The sequence below is a fragment of the Silurus aristotelis genome, assembly GCF_946808225.1.
Source record: "Silurus aristotelis genome assembly, chromosome: 1".
Taxonomy (NCBI): domain Eukaryota; kingdom Metazoa; phylum Chordata; class Actinopteri; order Siluriformes; family Siluridae; genus Silurus; species Silurus aristotelis.
This window is the reverse complement of record NC_139574.1, coordinates 34,893,130-34,909,660: the sequence shown is the minus strand read 5'-3', so window position 1 is coordinate 34,909,660 and position 16,531 is coordinate 34,893,130. Positions and strand designations below refer to the sequence as shown.

The following is a 16,531-nucleotide window of genomic DNA, read 5'->3' as shown; positions in this document are numbered from 1 at the left end:
CATCATTCATAAACCTCCTCCTTGGTCTTTCTCTTTTCCTCCTTCCTGGTGGCTCCATCCTCAGCATTCTTCTACTGATATGCCCCATGTCTCTCCTCTGCACATGTCCAAACCATCTCAATTCGGCCTTTATAGCCTGTCTTTTACTCAATGCCACTGTCACTAAACCATACAACATCGCAGGTCTCACCACAGTCTTATAAACTTTCCCTTTCACTCTTACAGATACCCTTCTATCACAAATCACTACTGTCACTCTTCTCCACTCACTCCACCCTGCCTGCACTTTTTTTCTTCACTTCTCAAACACACTCTCCATTACTTTGCACTGTTGACCCCAGGTACCTGAACTCCTCCACCTTCTCCACCTCTTCTCCCTGCAAACGCACCACTCCACTGCCCGCCCTCTCATTCACACACATGTACTCTGTCTTACTCTTACTGACTTTTATTCCTCTTCTCTCCAGTGCATACCTCCACCTCTCCAGGCTCTTCTCAACCTGCTCTTCTCAACCTGCTCCCTACTCTCACCACAAATCACAATATCAGTACGCTTTCTCTAAATCCACAAACACACAATGCAACTCTTTCTGACCTTCTCTATACTTCTCCATCAACATTCTCAAAGCAAATACTATGTCTGTAGTGCTCTTTCTTGGCATGAAACAATACTGTTGCTCACAGATGGTCACCTCTTCTCTCAGCCTGCCTTCCACTACTCTTTCCCATAACTTCATCGTGTGACTGATCAACTTAATTCCCCTATAGTTACTGCAGGTCTACACATTTCCCTTATTCTTAAAGATCAGTAACAGCACACTCCTTCATCATTCCTCAGGCATCCTCTCAACTTCCAAAATCCTGTTAAACAATCTGGCTAAAAACTCCACTGCCATCTCTCCTAAACATCTTCATGCTTCTACTGGTATTTCATCTGGTTCAACCGACTTTCCACTCTTCATCCTCTTAATCGCTGCTCTCACTTCCGCCTTTCTAATCCTATCCACTTCCTGCTTCACATCTCCACACCATCCAACCTTCTCTCTCTCTCTCTCTCTCTCTCTCTCTCTCTCTCTCTCTCTCTCTCTCTCTCATTTTCCTCATTCATCAGCTGCTCAAAATACTCCATCCTTCTTATCAACACACTTCCAACTCCATCCTTTATATCTTGCAGCACATCCTTCCCAGCTTGGTCCCTCTGCCTGGCCAATCGGTACAAATCCTTTTCTCCTTCCTTAGTGTCCAACTTCTCATACAGCTCCTCATATTCCTTTTCCTTGGCTTTCGCCACATCCCTCTTTACCTGCTGCCACATCTCCTTGTACTCCTGCCTCCTTTTCTCATCACTTCGCTGATCTCAATTCTGTTTCACCAACCTTATGTCTGATTGGTGGCCATAAAGGTATGCCTGATTGGTGTATGTGTATATACTGTTCAGGTAGTCCTCTATCGACCCCTATCGTGAGTCCCAAATATCGATGTTGCTGTGACCGTGACATTCTTTCCTGCTTCATGCTGATTTATAATTTTCATTTTCTGCTCCAAACTGATGGCTTTCCTCTTCTTTTCTTTCACCACCAGCAGAGGACTTTTATAACTAAAATTGCTGTTTGAAACCATTTGAAACAAAAACAAAATACACACTAACACAGAGACAACTTTACTCCGTATGTATATGTTTAAAATATATATGTTTAAAATGATTTTATTACTACTTACTATACAATACGTTCATGGACTTTTCATTTGAAAATGGCCGCACGGGCGCTTCCTTCCCTCGCACGTCAGCCCCCTTTGAAATGAGACACGTGTTTCCGCTCCCCCCCCCCCTTTTTCGACGCGGCCTCATACGCCAACAACATGCCTGTAAGTCCGGAGTGAACCCACGGCGTCCTTTTCAAGTTGGAAAAAAAACTGTTTTCTTCTAAACAGATCCGGTTTTATATGTAAACGAGGTCCCGTTTTAACTCCGGCTGAACTTTAGATTAGATGCGATGAAGGAAATCAGGTTTTAATCTGAAGTAAAAACGTGTCGGAAGTGTCTGAGCGACAACATGGCGGCGTTCACCCGAGTTTAGCGCATGGCAGGCAAATTGTTTTTCTAATCGTTTACTAACAAGACGATGGCGAGATGTACGAGTTTATTTGTTTGTTTCTGGAAGGGGGGAAATGTGAGGAAATGCTCAGACCGTCTATAGAAGATGGTTTGAGGCTTTATGGAGGCTGCTCATGCGATTAGCTGAATATAAATAAAAAGTCAGGCTAAACCAAGAGAGAAAACAACATAACGGATGCATGTTGTCTGATCTGATCATATCGACCTCCAGAACATTTCTGATCTTGGTTTGATTATAGCAGGATATATATTCAATAGTTTCCTCTCCTTGGGAGATGATGTCTCAACACTTCAACCCATCATCTGTTTCCACGACCATTTTTATTCCAGAATGATTCCCACGAGGAACCATTCCTTATGATTTTGGTCTGTAGTTCAAGTTAGATATGGTGTAGGTGTGGCCCAGACCTAATCTGGTGAAGAAATAAAAGATCCCCAGACTGGGAAATGTCAGTGATCAGGTTCCTACACCTGATTACACACGTCTCACCCATTAATTTATTTTGAATTGTGATTGGCATTAAGGGGGCATTAGCTGTGACCCTATGCATCTGGATTTGGTTTAAAGAATTAAACCCTGGTCTACTATATGATTATCATACACTTGGTCCAGACCTGCAAATATTAGTACTGTAAGTTAATTCAATATATAGAGAGGTATGGGCATTAAAAAATAAAAAATTAAGTAGCTTCCTTTTTCTTTTTCAAAAATAAGCAAACTACCATCCTGCTTTAAACCTCCTCATCCCTAGATTTAAATGCAAAAGTAAATGTTTGTCCGGTTTGAATAATGTATGCAATTTGCCTACGTTCCTACTTCATAATGTTTTATAAAGTAGGAACATTATACGCTTTTGCACAGTATGTGGACACCTCCCCCCCCCCCCGATTTATTTATCGTGCAAAATGTAACAATTATTATTTATAATGCAATTTGCACATGTGCTTTTTTTGAGCATTTCGTTTCGAGTCTCCATTTGCTGTTCTAGTAACCTCCACTCTTCTGGGAAGATGTTCCACTCGATTTTGGGGATTTGTAATATTTCATTTGGCCACAAGGGGGTTAGAAAGTCAGGTACTGATGTAGGTGATATTTGAAGGCCTGGGGTGCAGTCACATTTCATCCCCAAAGAATTTAATAGGGTTGTGGTCAGAGCTCTATAGCAGATCTTCCACTCCAGCTGTGGAAAATTTAAATGCTACTACCCCCAAAGATATTCTGTACATTTGTGTACTTCTAAGCTTGTGGAAACAGTCTGGGGAAGAACTCGTGTGGCTGGAAAAGAACCGAACATATTTGCAACGTTGTGATTCGCTTTGTCTCTTTGTAATGTAATGTTTTAGTTGGCGAAAGACTTGCTGCACCCGACTGCAGAGGAAGAGAAGAGGCGGCACAAGAAGAAGCGGCTTGTCCAGAGCCCCAACTCTTACTTCATGGACGTGAAATGTCCAGGTAACGTGGAGAACCTCGTGCCGACAAGCACGTGTCAGTTCGATGGCTCGTGTTCTTGTACTGATTTATTAGATTTTTTTGTCATTGTTTATTTTGTTTGTGTTTGCAGGTTGCTATAAGATCACCACAGTGTTCAGCCACGCTCAGACAGTGGTGTTGTGCGTGGGATGCTCCACAGTGCTGTGTCAACCCACCGGAGGAAAAGCACGTCTCACAGAAGGTACACAAGTCACAGCATACGTTTCACCACCGTGGCGACATTGCGTACTTCGCTCATTGCACTTTTACTGCCCCTAAGTGTTGAGTTGAATTGAGTGTTCTGAAGACTGGGCTCTTTTGTAGTTGGAAGGTTACTTAGTTCATAGATTAGGATTGATTTAGCCTGAAGATTAGTTGATCTAGAGAGATCATCCTACAGTGGTCATGCTTTTATTACCTCCATCTTGGTTTTTAAGGTGGGTTGTGTGGAAGGTGCCAGGTGACCTCCATGACAGTATCTTGTTTTTATCTTTATTTCAAGCCCATTCTGTTCCATTTCTTTTTTTGGTACAGTTGAAGAACGGTGGTTTATAGCCGACATGAATGCTGTTGTTCACTGTAAAGTTAGGACACTTTCTCACTTGGCATTTTCTACCTTGGAGACAAATAACAAAACAGGATATTTTGAAATGAATATTAATAAATTTTTTATTTTAGAAATGTTGTATAAACTTTTATTTAATTAGGTTTTATTTAAATTTTTTGTTATGGAATGTACACAATACAATTTTAATGTTATCACTTGTGTTTAAGTAGTGGATTTCTTAGCTTCAGTAGTGTGTAACAAAAAAAAAAAAAATTGTTTTTTACCATGAAACATGACTCCTGAGAAAAATGAAAAACGAAACTGTCAAAGCTTCACATCAGCGGTCCCCAACCTATTTGCGCCACAGACCGATTTAATGTCAGACAACATTTTCACGGACCGGCCTTTAAGGTGTGGTGGATAAATACAACAAATTAAAATGATACGACCGGCATAAACACTGGTATTTTCTAATTATAATAATAAACATGAGTCCACTGTGTTGGGTTTTGTTCATTTTGCTCGCTTGGGGGTTTGAATTTAGCAGTAATGTATGATGTGTTAGTGGCCGGAGCCCCTTTAAGAAGGTAAAGGATGGAGGTAAGACATGTGACCAAGGCAGGAATCTTGACATGCATCAAGAGTGAGTTATAGACAGAGAGAATCCAGTAATTTTCCAAAATAAAACATCATTTAGAATCAGATAATAAATAAAACGGGAATAATGTAAGTTTTGTATTCTTTCTGTGCGGCACGGAACCAATTGACCCATAGACCGGTGCCGGTCCGCGGCCCGGGGGTTGGAGACCACTGCTTTACATGTAGAGCTACTCAGTTTAATGTTTGTGGAGCAGCACTAATGCAGCTCCGTGCGTAACTGGAGAAAATCAAAGTATTAACACTCGTATGTAAATGCCGTTAACAAAAACCTGACCTGAGCGTTTTTAATCCCTTAACCAGTCAAGCAGATGTAGAGGTAGGGCTGGGCGATATGGCCTAAAAAAAAAAATCTAATTTTTTTTCACAAAAAATCCGATTTGCGATTTCAATCAATTCTTTCCCCCTGCTTAAAATCAATCTGCATATGACAAAGAAAATGTAAAAAAAAAAAGTTTTAACTTTAATAAAGTTTATTTACCCTCAGAAACAACAAGCCAAAAATACAAGCTGGTGGCCCTGCCATTGTAAATTGTGAAAATAGAACGTAACATAACATAAAATAACATGATTGAAAATGCACCTGAGGTTTTGAGTGATTTTGCCTTTACTTTTCTCCAAAACTCCACAGTAAAATGGAATAAAATTTAACAGAGTAATAGACAGGGACACTGTAAATAAAAATAATTTTAAATATTGAGCAAACCTATAAAGGAAAATGTTTTTTCAGTGCTTGAATGTGGGACATGGTTAAAAATGCAGTGATGTTTTGAGTGATTTTGCCTTTACTTTTCTTAAAAACTTCACAGTAAAATGAGTTGAAATTTGAAATAAGAATATAATAGACAGGGAGATTCTAAATAAGAATTATTTGAAAGATTGAAACCTCAAAAAAATGTTTTATGAGTGTTTGAATATGGTGATTCAAATGCTTAGATTTTTCTGTTTTTTAACGGAAACGCCGTTCTGAAGCGTCTTTACATGTATTTTGACCACTCCCACCACCCATACCGTAAGTGTACGATTAGACGCGCAACACTAAACAAAGTGCGGCTGCTTAACCGTGTATTTTCAAGATGCAGCTGCTTAACCGCAGTCCTGTGCTGCCGCTGTCTTCATTTCGTAGGGCCCTTACATCTCTCCCACTCGACAGCATGCCTCTGTTTAAGGTACTGCTACCTTTGCTTGCTCGCTGCCATGTTGTTTGTGTATCTCTATGGCAAACGCGTGGGGGGAGGGCTAAGTTCGTTCGAAACTATGGAAGCCCAGAGGGAAGCGTCAGCGGACATTAAAGAGAAACACGATTTTTACTACACATTCGAGTTAATCGATAAAATCAATTTATCGCCCAGCCATATGTAGTGGACAGGGGGGTATGGAGACGGATAGATGACCCCTAATGGGAGCAGCCAATAGAAGAGCAGCCAGTCAGAATTGAGTTTTCAACAGCACTGTGGTGTGAAGTTTGGTTTAATGCTGGTGGTGTTGTAACTTTGGAAGCAGAAGGGAAGGGGGCTGTTTATGCGACTTGCTCAGTGTAAACGCACTTTAAGTTGGAATAATTTGACAATTTATTTCTATCCATGTTGTAAATTTCCTTTAATTGGCTCACTAACCTTTTTCCCCATTCACTATTATTCCATGTCATGTCTCGATCGTTCCCTAATTGTTTGAGGTTACAATAGAAAAAGTTGGTCCTCCCTTGTGATCATATCTTGTTGAATACTTTGCAGCTGTTACCCATAACATTACCTGCAAAACATATGCTGCTGGTTAAATAAGGAAGGTCTAAGATGCTCACGTAGAGCTGATGCAAAAAATGCAATCACTTGGTGCAAGCGTTTGATTTTCTCTTTTACTTGATGTAAATACAAATAAAATTCATGGAATGATCATTGAACGTTGCTACAATTTTATCCTCTTCAAGAATCTGCAAATGTGTTGCCCTTGGTAAAACCAGTGATTTGTGCGCTGCACAATGAACTCGCCTTTTTGTGCTGAAAAAGGACGTTTCCTTGACGCGTCGTGTACGAGTTCTTAAAAACGAGAGCGAGTTTTTAATGAACATGTCTCTGTGTGCAGGATGCTCTTTCAGGAGAAAGCAGCATTAGTCTCTCATTTACCCGAGCGCAAATTACGAGAGACCAAAGGAGGAGAAATGGATTGGCCAAAGGCTCTACAGTACCCAGGATGATCCTACACCTCGAGTCAAGTTAAAGGTCATGTAGAAGGGGAATAGGCCTCCTCATGGAGCTAAATCGTGGCTGTCGTTTGAAGGATTAAAGGCCTTGTTTTAACTAAACTGTAACTCATGACTGCCAAACCTGTTTCTCACTATAAATCCTTTAAATAAATGTTTTTTCATTACATTGGTTCTTGTTTTTTTTTTGTTTTTTTTTTACGTACAATAACAGGTTTGTAATCTTTTAAAAATGGACATTTTTGCATGAGTGAGCCAGAGGTGGTGATGGTGAGAACTCTGATGATAAGAGAAACAAACCTATACTCATCTTGATGCCAGACTGCGATTATAAAAAGAGTTCCTGTCTATAACAATTCTATGCAGTATGATTCTTATATTTATCATTTTCAATTCATTTAACTTTTGGGAGACTTGAGTGCAAAACTGTAGCAATTACAGTCCTAATTCGATCCACAGCAGAACATCCACAGCTGTTACCGTTCCCCCCCCCCCCCATCTGCAGTGATTAGTATTCGGGTGATGAAAACTCCATCCAGAAGTAGGTCATCAGGACGTCTTAGGATGGCTGATATCTCTCACAATGTCCTTTATAAATAGACCAATTACAATTGCCAATAACTTGACCATTTATAATAAAACATTTTTAACTGCTGTTTTGGGAAATGAAGTCAGGATTCTTTTTGCAATTCTTGCAACTGGAGGATGAAAGCTCAATAAATACAGCAAAAATAATCAATGCAACAATTTTATTCAGCCTGTTCCCTAAACCGTATTATTAATCCGACTTACTTTCCAAAATTGCGATTTATTGTAGGCATTTGAGGAGATTTAATGAGAAAACCCTATATTTTTCTCTATATAATAGTTTATTTATTTTTATTTTTTATAAAACCTTGTTACCTTGGTATCAAACCATTTAGTATTCTTAAACTCTCTCTATATGTTTAAGAACATTGAATGTTCTAGGTAAAAAACCTGTTATATATTTAAAATATAAATGTACATAAAGATAAATATAAAGAAGTCAGAGAGAAAATGTACAACAGACATACAAGGTATATTTTCCCATCACAGGGTCGTTGCTTTATGCTGTTCAGTGGAGGTTATTTATTTTTATAACATTTAACCGGTGACATTTATCCCGAATGATTTTCAAAAGTGCACTGCAGTCTTTATAATGCAAATTCATGCTAGATCCCAAAGTCATGGAAGATATATTTTAGTGTGTGCTTGTGGTGGTTTGTGTTCATTCCGCTAAAAGGGTGTTAGAAAAGTCAGGTAGGCCCTGGGGTGAGGGTGAGGATACTGAACACCCAATGGTGTTCAGTAATGTTGAGAATTGTTGTCGTGCTGAAACGGGTATGGGTTTGCTAGTTCATTAAAGTGAATGTTGTGTAATTATCCCTGATAAGTAGCCTGGGCGACTGTGGCAAGGAAAAACTCCTTAGATGGTATGATGATGAAACCTTGAGAGGAACCAGACTCAAAAGCCAATCTCATCCTCACTTGAGTGATATCAAGAGTGTGATTATAACTCTTAAAACAATACAAACAACCAGAGAGTGAGAACCACCTTGAGTACCGGAATGTAAGATTGTGAGATGTCCTTTCTACCGTCTTATTCAGTCAGTTGACACCGTGAAACCAGGATCTACTGAGCAACTCATAAAACAGCTTAACAACTGAGATCATCGCAGATCCAACACCGGCTCCTCCATGCCAGAGCCTGAAGTCAAGTCAAGTCAAGTCAGGTTTATTTGTATAGCGCTTTTCACAACAGACATTGTCTCAAAGCAGCTTTACAGAAAACAACAGTTTGAAGAGCCTGAAGAGGTCCAATGCCAAACTCTACATGAAGTGTTATCCAAATGGTGCTGGTACATCTCTAGATGGTTCGGCAAAATCGCATATGGCTGGAAGAGTCAGGTGTCCCGATACTTTTGCCCAAATAAATTTTTTTTTAATTAGTTAAAATGAAAGAGATGTTGAGAATTTGAAGTCACTGTTTATTTTTTCTAGGCTGTCGAAAAGTAAACATTGTGCCATTCGACGATGTGTAGATGACTGCTGATCAAAATTAGTGATCATAAAAAAGTGGCCCTTCAGGCCTACTGTGTCCATCCCTAAAGCATTCTGGCATATGGACTTGCATGATGAAATTAAATTTGATAGCAAGTCCATATGCCAGAACTCATTGGGGGCCTAATTGCTGTGCTGGACTGGCATCTGTTGTGCCACATTCATAGCCTGGAAGGTGAATGACCATGTTTGTGTGGTTGTTTCTCAAGACACACAATTGCTTCACACTGTCCTTTTACATTTCTAATACTAAATATTATTGCAAGCTTTTCTAATTCGAATTTTTCTTCAAATATGTAAATATTCTCAAAATATTGCATATTGACAAAAATATGATTTCATTTTGAATGTAGATTTAAAGGATAAACTCTGGCTTATAAATTAGTTCTGAGTAATTTTGTGCTACACGCCCTACATTTCAGCCTCGACACTTTGGTGTATAAATACCTGGAGTCTATTTCTCTCGTATATTTGCTATTTTCTTCAATAATACAACCATATTCATGTAATAATGCATTTTTGTCTCATAATAATGTTGCTATTTCCATGTAGGAATCCAATATTTATCATATAGTAACTTGATATTTCCAGGCTTTTTGCTATTTTTTTGTGGTTAGAATAAGGTATGGGTGGGGATTTAATTTTCTTACATGGCAGCAAATAGCTTCAGTGGAAAAGTCACAATGGGTCTCAATGAGATTTGGTTGGAGAGTATATGCTGCCCACAGAAAACATATTTGGACATACAATGGTACTGTATCCAGATTTCAGCAATGTTGCTTTGTATTAATGTTCAAATCCAATTCAATTGGCACTTCATGTTTTTCATGTCAGCAACCCAATGCCGGCTTCTGAGGAGCAAAAAGTTATTGGCTAAATGTGGGCTCACCTACAGTGAGATTTGTTTGTGCATGCCAGTATGTGGGCTGCACACATGGACCATTCAGGATTTGTATGAATTAGCTGATGCCCACAATGCCTGCAGATTGCCCAAGGGCCAATGCCAGCATGTTTATTGGGTAACACTTTGCTACTGCCTTGTGTCACGATTCCAGGCTTGTGAAGGCAGTGTAACCTGTGGCACATTTGGGGCTATGATTACCAATAAATCAACACTTGAATGCTAAAGCATATTTGAATATTGTTGCTGACCATGTGCATCCTTTCTGTGCTTTGCTCTGTCTGCATACGCTCGCCAATTGAAGGTTCACAAAATTCACAATTCAAGAAAGAGTCACCAAAACAAGTTTAATAGACATTTAAGCACGACAGATTCTGAAAACTGGTTTAACCATTTTGCATTTAATTACTTATGAACTGATGCCGAAATATTTTGGGGGTTAAGACTATTTAGTTAAAACTAGTATAATATATGATGTTCTAGTGACTAAATGACGTGGAGGTTAAACGAGGAGTTGAGAATTTCATTTCTGATCTGAGAAACGCCCCAAAGCAACTTAGAAAAACTGTAATAATGCATCATGTCCCAAAACAAGCATAAAACAAGGTTTTATGATTGACAATTCATTAGATGTGGTAGAACAGGAGATTCACATTATGAATGTCTGCAGATGAATCTGCAGTTATTGTGTGATATGGTCATTGATATTTTCATAACAACATGGACCAGAATCTCAAAAGAATGTTTCCAACATCAAGTGGAATCCACACCATGAAGAATTGAGACTGTTTTGAGAGCAAAGGGAAAAAGGATTAACTGAAAATGTAATCAGTTTCTCAATAATCAGTACCCAGTGTGAGTGTGAGAGCCAGCCCTGTTCAATCTAAATCTAATTTTGGCCCTTCAAAGTAGAGTGAATTTGGCAGCACACAGGTTGTCCAGTCAAACACAAAGGAGAGCAATTCCTGAAGACCTCAAAAATAGTTGTGGATGCCTATTGGTCACAAAGAAATGTCCCAGGCAAAAGGCTCCAGTGAACTACAGACTAATACCAACTGTGTAGCATGGTGGTGGTAGTGTGACAGCTGGGTTTTGTAGTAAGATGAAAATTCAAAACAGCCAAGCAAGCCTACCTCACAATACTTAAAAAGTAGGAAATATAAACTTTTATAATTGGTATTAGTCCAGACCAAACTGCTATTATTAAATTGTTATGGCAGAACTTAATAAAAAAGCCTCAAAGGCTGAGGGGGCATGGAGCAAAATTTCAAGAAGGCATGGACCAAAATGTTTTAAAAAGGAGGTGCTTGATGGAGCAAAATTCACCAGCAGACGAATTGTTTAATTTTAATGTAAAAGCTTTCCTCATTGCTGAGCATTTTAACGTCACACATCTAAGTTCCCCAGTATTTTCTGTGGGGGTGGTGTCAATTACATTAAAAGACATCAGTAAATTACCCAGTAAACAACTTCACACTGTGCTGAGCATTTTCTCGTTATATGTCCATGTTGCAGGAGTTCTGCAATGTCGCATATTTTGGGGGTTATTATGCAACGCTTTATTTGACGTCAATTTAGTACACAGAAGGCACCTTTTCCTATTGTGCTGAATGTTTTGATATGTCACATGTCCATATCAGCCAATTCACTGTCTACACTCCGAGGTGTGTGATCTCTGCTCTTCTGATTCCGGTCTTTTAGTTGTTCCCCCTACACCTTTACATACCTTAGGTGGTCAGGATTTTTCTTACTATTCACAAAAACTGGGGAATTCTTTCCCCATTGAGACTAGACAGGCTGAATCATCTAGTGTTTTTAAATTTGCTCTTAAATCTTACTCTAAATCTTAGCCTTCAGGTGATTTTTTTTCTTAATTATTGTGATGTATCTGTGAGGTTTATTTTATTTATTTATTAGTAGTATCTAAAAAAAAAAAAATGATTTCCTATTTTTTTTTTGTTAGAAAAGTGCTTTGAGAGACAACTTTTAATATATATAAGATAAAGATTATTATTACTATTAATATTATTATTATTACGATATGTATCAAAGTTTCAAGACTAGCCCTGTTTACAAGAAAGTACTTTATTTATCTACATTTACAATACATAATAATTCCCTTGCACAGCAATACAACTCTCCCAGTGTCCCTGCCACTTCGGGAATGTATCCTGTATGTCTTCTTTTCAAAGAGTGTCAAGCACGTATTGCTATTCATGCTGGATCTCCACAATGGTGTCAAAACAGCAACCTTTGAGCTGGATCTTCATCTTCGGGAAGAGGGCGAAGCCTGCAGGAGCCAAATCTGGTGAGTAGGGTGGGTGTGGAAGAAAGATCATGTGGATTGTTCTCCGTCGATCATCATGCACAAGTTGCTAAATGGTTTCGACACTTTTGGGGGTTGAGCTCGTTGTAGGTCTTCCTGATCTCTTCTCGTCTTCCAGTGATGTTCTTCTGCTCTTTAAGCGTGCGTGTCACATGTCACATGTATCATGTGGCAGATTTGCCCAGTTTTATGCAGAATTTCACGTTTTTTTGTTTTGAATTGATGTCCATGATAAAATCATAGACGTGGTAACGCGCACAGTCAGAATAGCACCAGGTAGCACCATTAGTTTCAAAACTTTTTGATACCACCTCGTAGTATTATTATTATTTTTTTTAGTTTATTTATTTTAATTATTACAGTGGAACCTTGATACTGGCGGCCTTGACACTCGTGACTTCGATAGTTCGCGACTTTTCATTTGGAAAATCTGATAGTTCGCGAAAAGCCGCGAGTGGCTCGAAAGTTCGGAGTAACATTTCAAAACAGAGTTTGTACTAATATATTACATAAAAATGTTTGGAAAACTATTTTATTATTGTGTTATTCATTTAAAGTAGTAAATAAAACATTTCTGACAAGTATTTCACAATTTATGTTCAGTTTACAGTACAGTACATGTACAATCCTCCTTGAAAAAAGAACCATCAAAAGAAGAGTCAAAACCTTTTGATTTTTTGTTACTCGTGAGGGGTCATAGAACATAACCCCCGTGACTGTCGAGGTTGCACTGTATTATATTATTATTGGAAGGTTGGGGGACAAACACTTTTTTAAACAGAGTGATTCTGTTTTGAAAATGTTAAATAAATAATAATACTAAAAACAATTTCCCCCTCTCAGTGTCTCTACTATGCATTAATAGGATATGATTTAAGATAAATATCGTTCAAGTGTTTGCACAGTCGCAGGAATTCCAACAGGGGGCGCCCAACACAAGTGACGGCAGCAGAGCCACTGAGACGTTATATAGATATATACTTTATTAATTCTCTCTGGTAAAATAAAATTACAAAATAATTTCAACCTCAAACCGAACATCCCTTAGCAATAGTTAATATTATTAAAGTCGGTATTAATACAGCGACCGTTTACTGTCATGATGAACGAGGAAGGATGCCATAATATATTAGTAGTAAATATCCGCTATATCTGCGTTAGTAATCTGTTAATGGTAAAAAATAAACGAAACCATAAGTAATGAAATCATTTATAAATAAATAAATAAATAAACAGCAATACAAAGCTAGTTTCAGGTTAACAGCATCATTTTTCAATAATTCCAAGCAGATGTAATTCAGTATTCCGGCCACAGGATGTCACTATGAGACAGTTTTCAGAAAAGAATGCTCTCCGTAGAAATGAGGGTCAGCAGGAAAAAGTCTCTTATTCCCAACACACACCATTAGTACAGGTTCAGTTACACTCACAGAAAGACTAATTCTCGACTCTACAGTTTATTCCCTTGTGAGCAGCTGTTTCGGTTATTGTGTGTGTCCGTGCATGTGTGTGTGTGTGTGTGTATCATTGTGTATGTATATTGACTGGCTTTAAGTTTCCCCCCTCACTGCAAATGGCCGTCTCATTTTCCGGGGTGTTATAGATGCTGTTTGGATCCTGTAATTATTTCTCCTTGGATAACTGAGGTTTTGAGGACTTTTCTATATGTATACCTCAGACCACTTTGTTTTCTTCCTGTCACCTTATAGACAGCACTTTGGTAGCAGATTTTTCCAAGAAAGTAGGTGTGCAAGACAGAGATTAATAGCAAAATGGTGTTCATGTGTTTTCAAATGCAGACATTCGTGATAACAGTGTGAAGAGGTTTCCGTGTGTATTCCGTGTAATATGGCAGTTCTCATTCCGTACAGAAGTGATTAAATTCTCCTTGAAAAAAAGCAGTCCAACTGGCAGTGTTCAGTGGTGTGGGTTTAGTGCATTGTTTTGTTGTGTGTGTGTGTGTGTGTGTGTGTGTGCGTGTGTGTGTGTGTGTGTGTGTGTGTGTGTGTGCCTTTGACACAGTGTTTGCGTAGGGTCTTAATTCCATGTCCTGTGAATGGATCGTAAGGGCAGGTCTGGCATATGTCTTTATGGTTTATGTCACGCCATTAGTCATGTTATCGACGTTGAGTTCTTGTTAAAGGGATGCTTATTAATATGTGGTTAGCAGTCAGGTAAAAAATATGTCCTTAGCCATGGTGATTCATTTTCCTGATGGAGGGAGAGACATGTTTCTTTTTCCTCCAATTAGTGCAGATTCCATTAAAGTATTTAGCTTTTCGTTTGAATTGGCTCCCTCTTATCTTCGCTTACACACTCCCACCTCCCTCATCATCGGCTTCTTATCTGTGCACAACCTGTTCCTTTTATGCCCAGACTCACTTCAACACACCTAAACCTGATTTCATTCCCATCTTTCAGTCTCCAAACACCTTTCTTCTCTGGCAGTGCAGAGCCTCAGTTTCTCAGCAGGTGGACGTACTGGTGTTGGGGCTCTCCTCTGACGCCTGGTTGTTGCCTCTGGGCGTGGGTGTAATCAGGGTGGGCACACCTGGACTGGTGGTCTTAGCATCTCGCTCCTGCAGCAAGCGGATGAGCGCGGCGTGCTGAGCGTTTAGCGTAGCCGAGAGGTGCGCGGGCAGAGCGCTGAAACCCGCCGTGAGCTGCTCCACTCGCTGCTCCAGGCTCAGCATCTGGCGCTCCAGATCCTCGCTGCGGTCATTCAGCTCGGACATGAGCTCATACATCACACTCTGCATCTACTCTTCCCAGAGAGAGACACATAGAAAGACATAGGCAAAGACGATGGATGGTGGGAAGAGACGGGGCAAAGGAAGTGGAAAAAAACAGGGACGGAGACAAGCATGGAGAGGTAGATGAGGCGAAGAGAGAAATAGACAAAAAAGTAAGAAGCACAAGAACAGAAGAAAAGGTATTCCAGAGAACAAGGGAGGCAGACAGGAACAGATAGGTGGATGAAATATGGAGAAACGGAAATAGGAGAAAGAGAAAGAAAAATGGCCAAGGAAGAAACAGGCGAGAAAGAGGCAAAAAAACAGAATAGCCAACAGAGACCATCAGAAAGGTATTGCGAGGAGACAGGCGTACAGAATGACAGAAAATTAAAGAAAAAAATAAGAAAAAAATTTATTATGAACAAGCAAAGGGAAACATTTACGGAGGTCACAAACGTGTCAAAATGTTATAGAAAGCGGGAAGAAAAGACATAATGGTGAGGCCATGAGGATTACTAAAAGAAAGACTGTGACAAACGTTTAGAAACGGCTATGAATCATTTATTTGTGTGTAATACCCAATAAAATGATCTGGCTGTGTGAAGGGTTCCTGAGGCAAGCCTGAGAGTGCTAAAGTGTTCTGTTGTAATTATGATTGTTTTGGATAATTGCTGTGCCTTGAGGCCAAATCGTTTGAAATCTGGAAGGCAAGCACACTTCCTAACATGAATGTGGTATGAATGCTAAACGTTAACCCTTTCACACATAGTGTCCGCACTTGTGAAAAGGCCAAATATTTTCACCAACTATGATGTGAATCACCTCCAAATGGATTTTGCACTATTACTTCAATTGAACATACAACATATAAACAAAATCGTTGACTTTTCCTGCCATATGAACATAGGATTCATATGTGCTTCTTGAACATCCCATTCCACATTTAGTCCCTGTTTACTGTTATAGTAACCTCCACTCTTCCTGGAAGATGTTCCACTACATTTTGGAGTGTGTAAACAATACCCTCATAGATCTTGCTTAACATGTGGCTGGAAAAGTTTGATGTAACAACATCTAATTAACCTGATTTCTTGAGTTTTCTTTGGAATATTCCTATAAACCTGTCAGGAAAATCGTATTCGAATGGGTGATTCCACTGTAGTCAACAGCATGCACAAGCCCTCTCTGGCTTTTAAATCTAAAAAAAAAACATCAATATATAGTGGGCTTCATTTTTTTGGCATCCACATCAGATGACTTGTTGATGAAAAGTCAGATTGAAAGGCTTGAAACAGAATACTCTGGACTTCAGCCAAGAGACAGAGCGCAACCGATGGCACTAAGAGCCGTGACCCCAGGTGTAGTTTTGATTTAATTTGATGTATTTGAAATTCGTATTCATAGAATTCAGCCACCTGCTGTTATCCCACTAGGTTCTTCCCATTCCTTTCCCAGTATAGGAAAAATCTATTCAAATTCTTGTATGTGATAATCAC

The 16,531-nt window shown here is 39.2% G+C and overlaps 2 protein-coding genes and 1 long non-coding RNA gene across 5 annotated transcripts in view; 1 reads left to right on the top strand and 2 right to left on the bottom strand.

Annotated features, from left to right (window-relative positions):
• The first annotated feature begins 1,764 nt into the window (after positions 1–1,764).
• rps27.2 (ribosomal protein S27 isoform 2) lies at positions 1,765–7,158 on the top strand. Of its 2 annotated transcripts, none has more exons than XM_083540288.1 (4): positions 1,765–1,866; positions 3,461–3,569; positions 3,679–3,789; positions 6,874–7,158. In XM_083540288.1, exons 1-4 carry the CDS (start codon positions 1,861–1,863, stop codon positions 6,900–6,902), a joined length of 255 nt encoding a protein of 84 aa, XP_083396414.1. In that variant the 5' UTR covers positions 1,765–1,860; the 3' UTR covers positions 6,903–7,158. The 2 variants fall into 2 exon arrangements, with proteins under 2 accessions (XP_083396414.1, XP_083396415.1); XM_083540289.1 differs by having other exon boundaries at positions 1,847–2,748.
• On the bottom strand, positions 6,645–6,960 carry LOC310725660. Its single transcript, XR_014533462.1, has 2 exons — positions 6,837–6,960; positions 6,645–6,805 (listed from the first exon to the last, which is right to left on the bottom strand). It is a non-coding gene; the product is annotated as an uncharacterized lncRNA (long non-coding RNA).
• A 6,103-nt stretch (positions 7,159–13,261) lies between the features above and the next one.
• The window catches only part of kcnn3 (potassium intermediate/small conductance calcium-activated channel, subfamily N, member 3), a 97,230-nt gene continuing 93,960 nt past the window's right edge, over positions 13,262–16,531 (bottom strand). For both annotated transcript variants that reach the window (XM_083536749.1, XM_083536750.1), the window contains exon 10: positions 13,262–15,059. In XM_083536749.1, the coding sequence (XP_083392875.1) occupies positions 14,766–15,059 (294 nt within the window). In that variant the 3' untranslated portion in view covers positions 13,262–14,765. The remainder of the gene's footprint in view (positions 15,060–16,531) is intronic.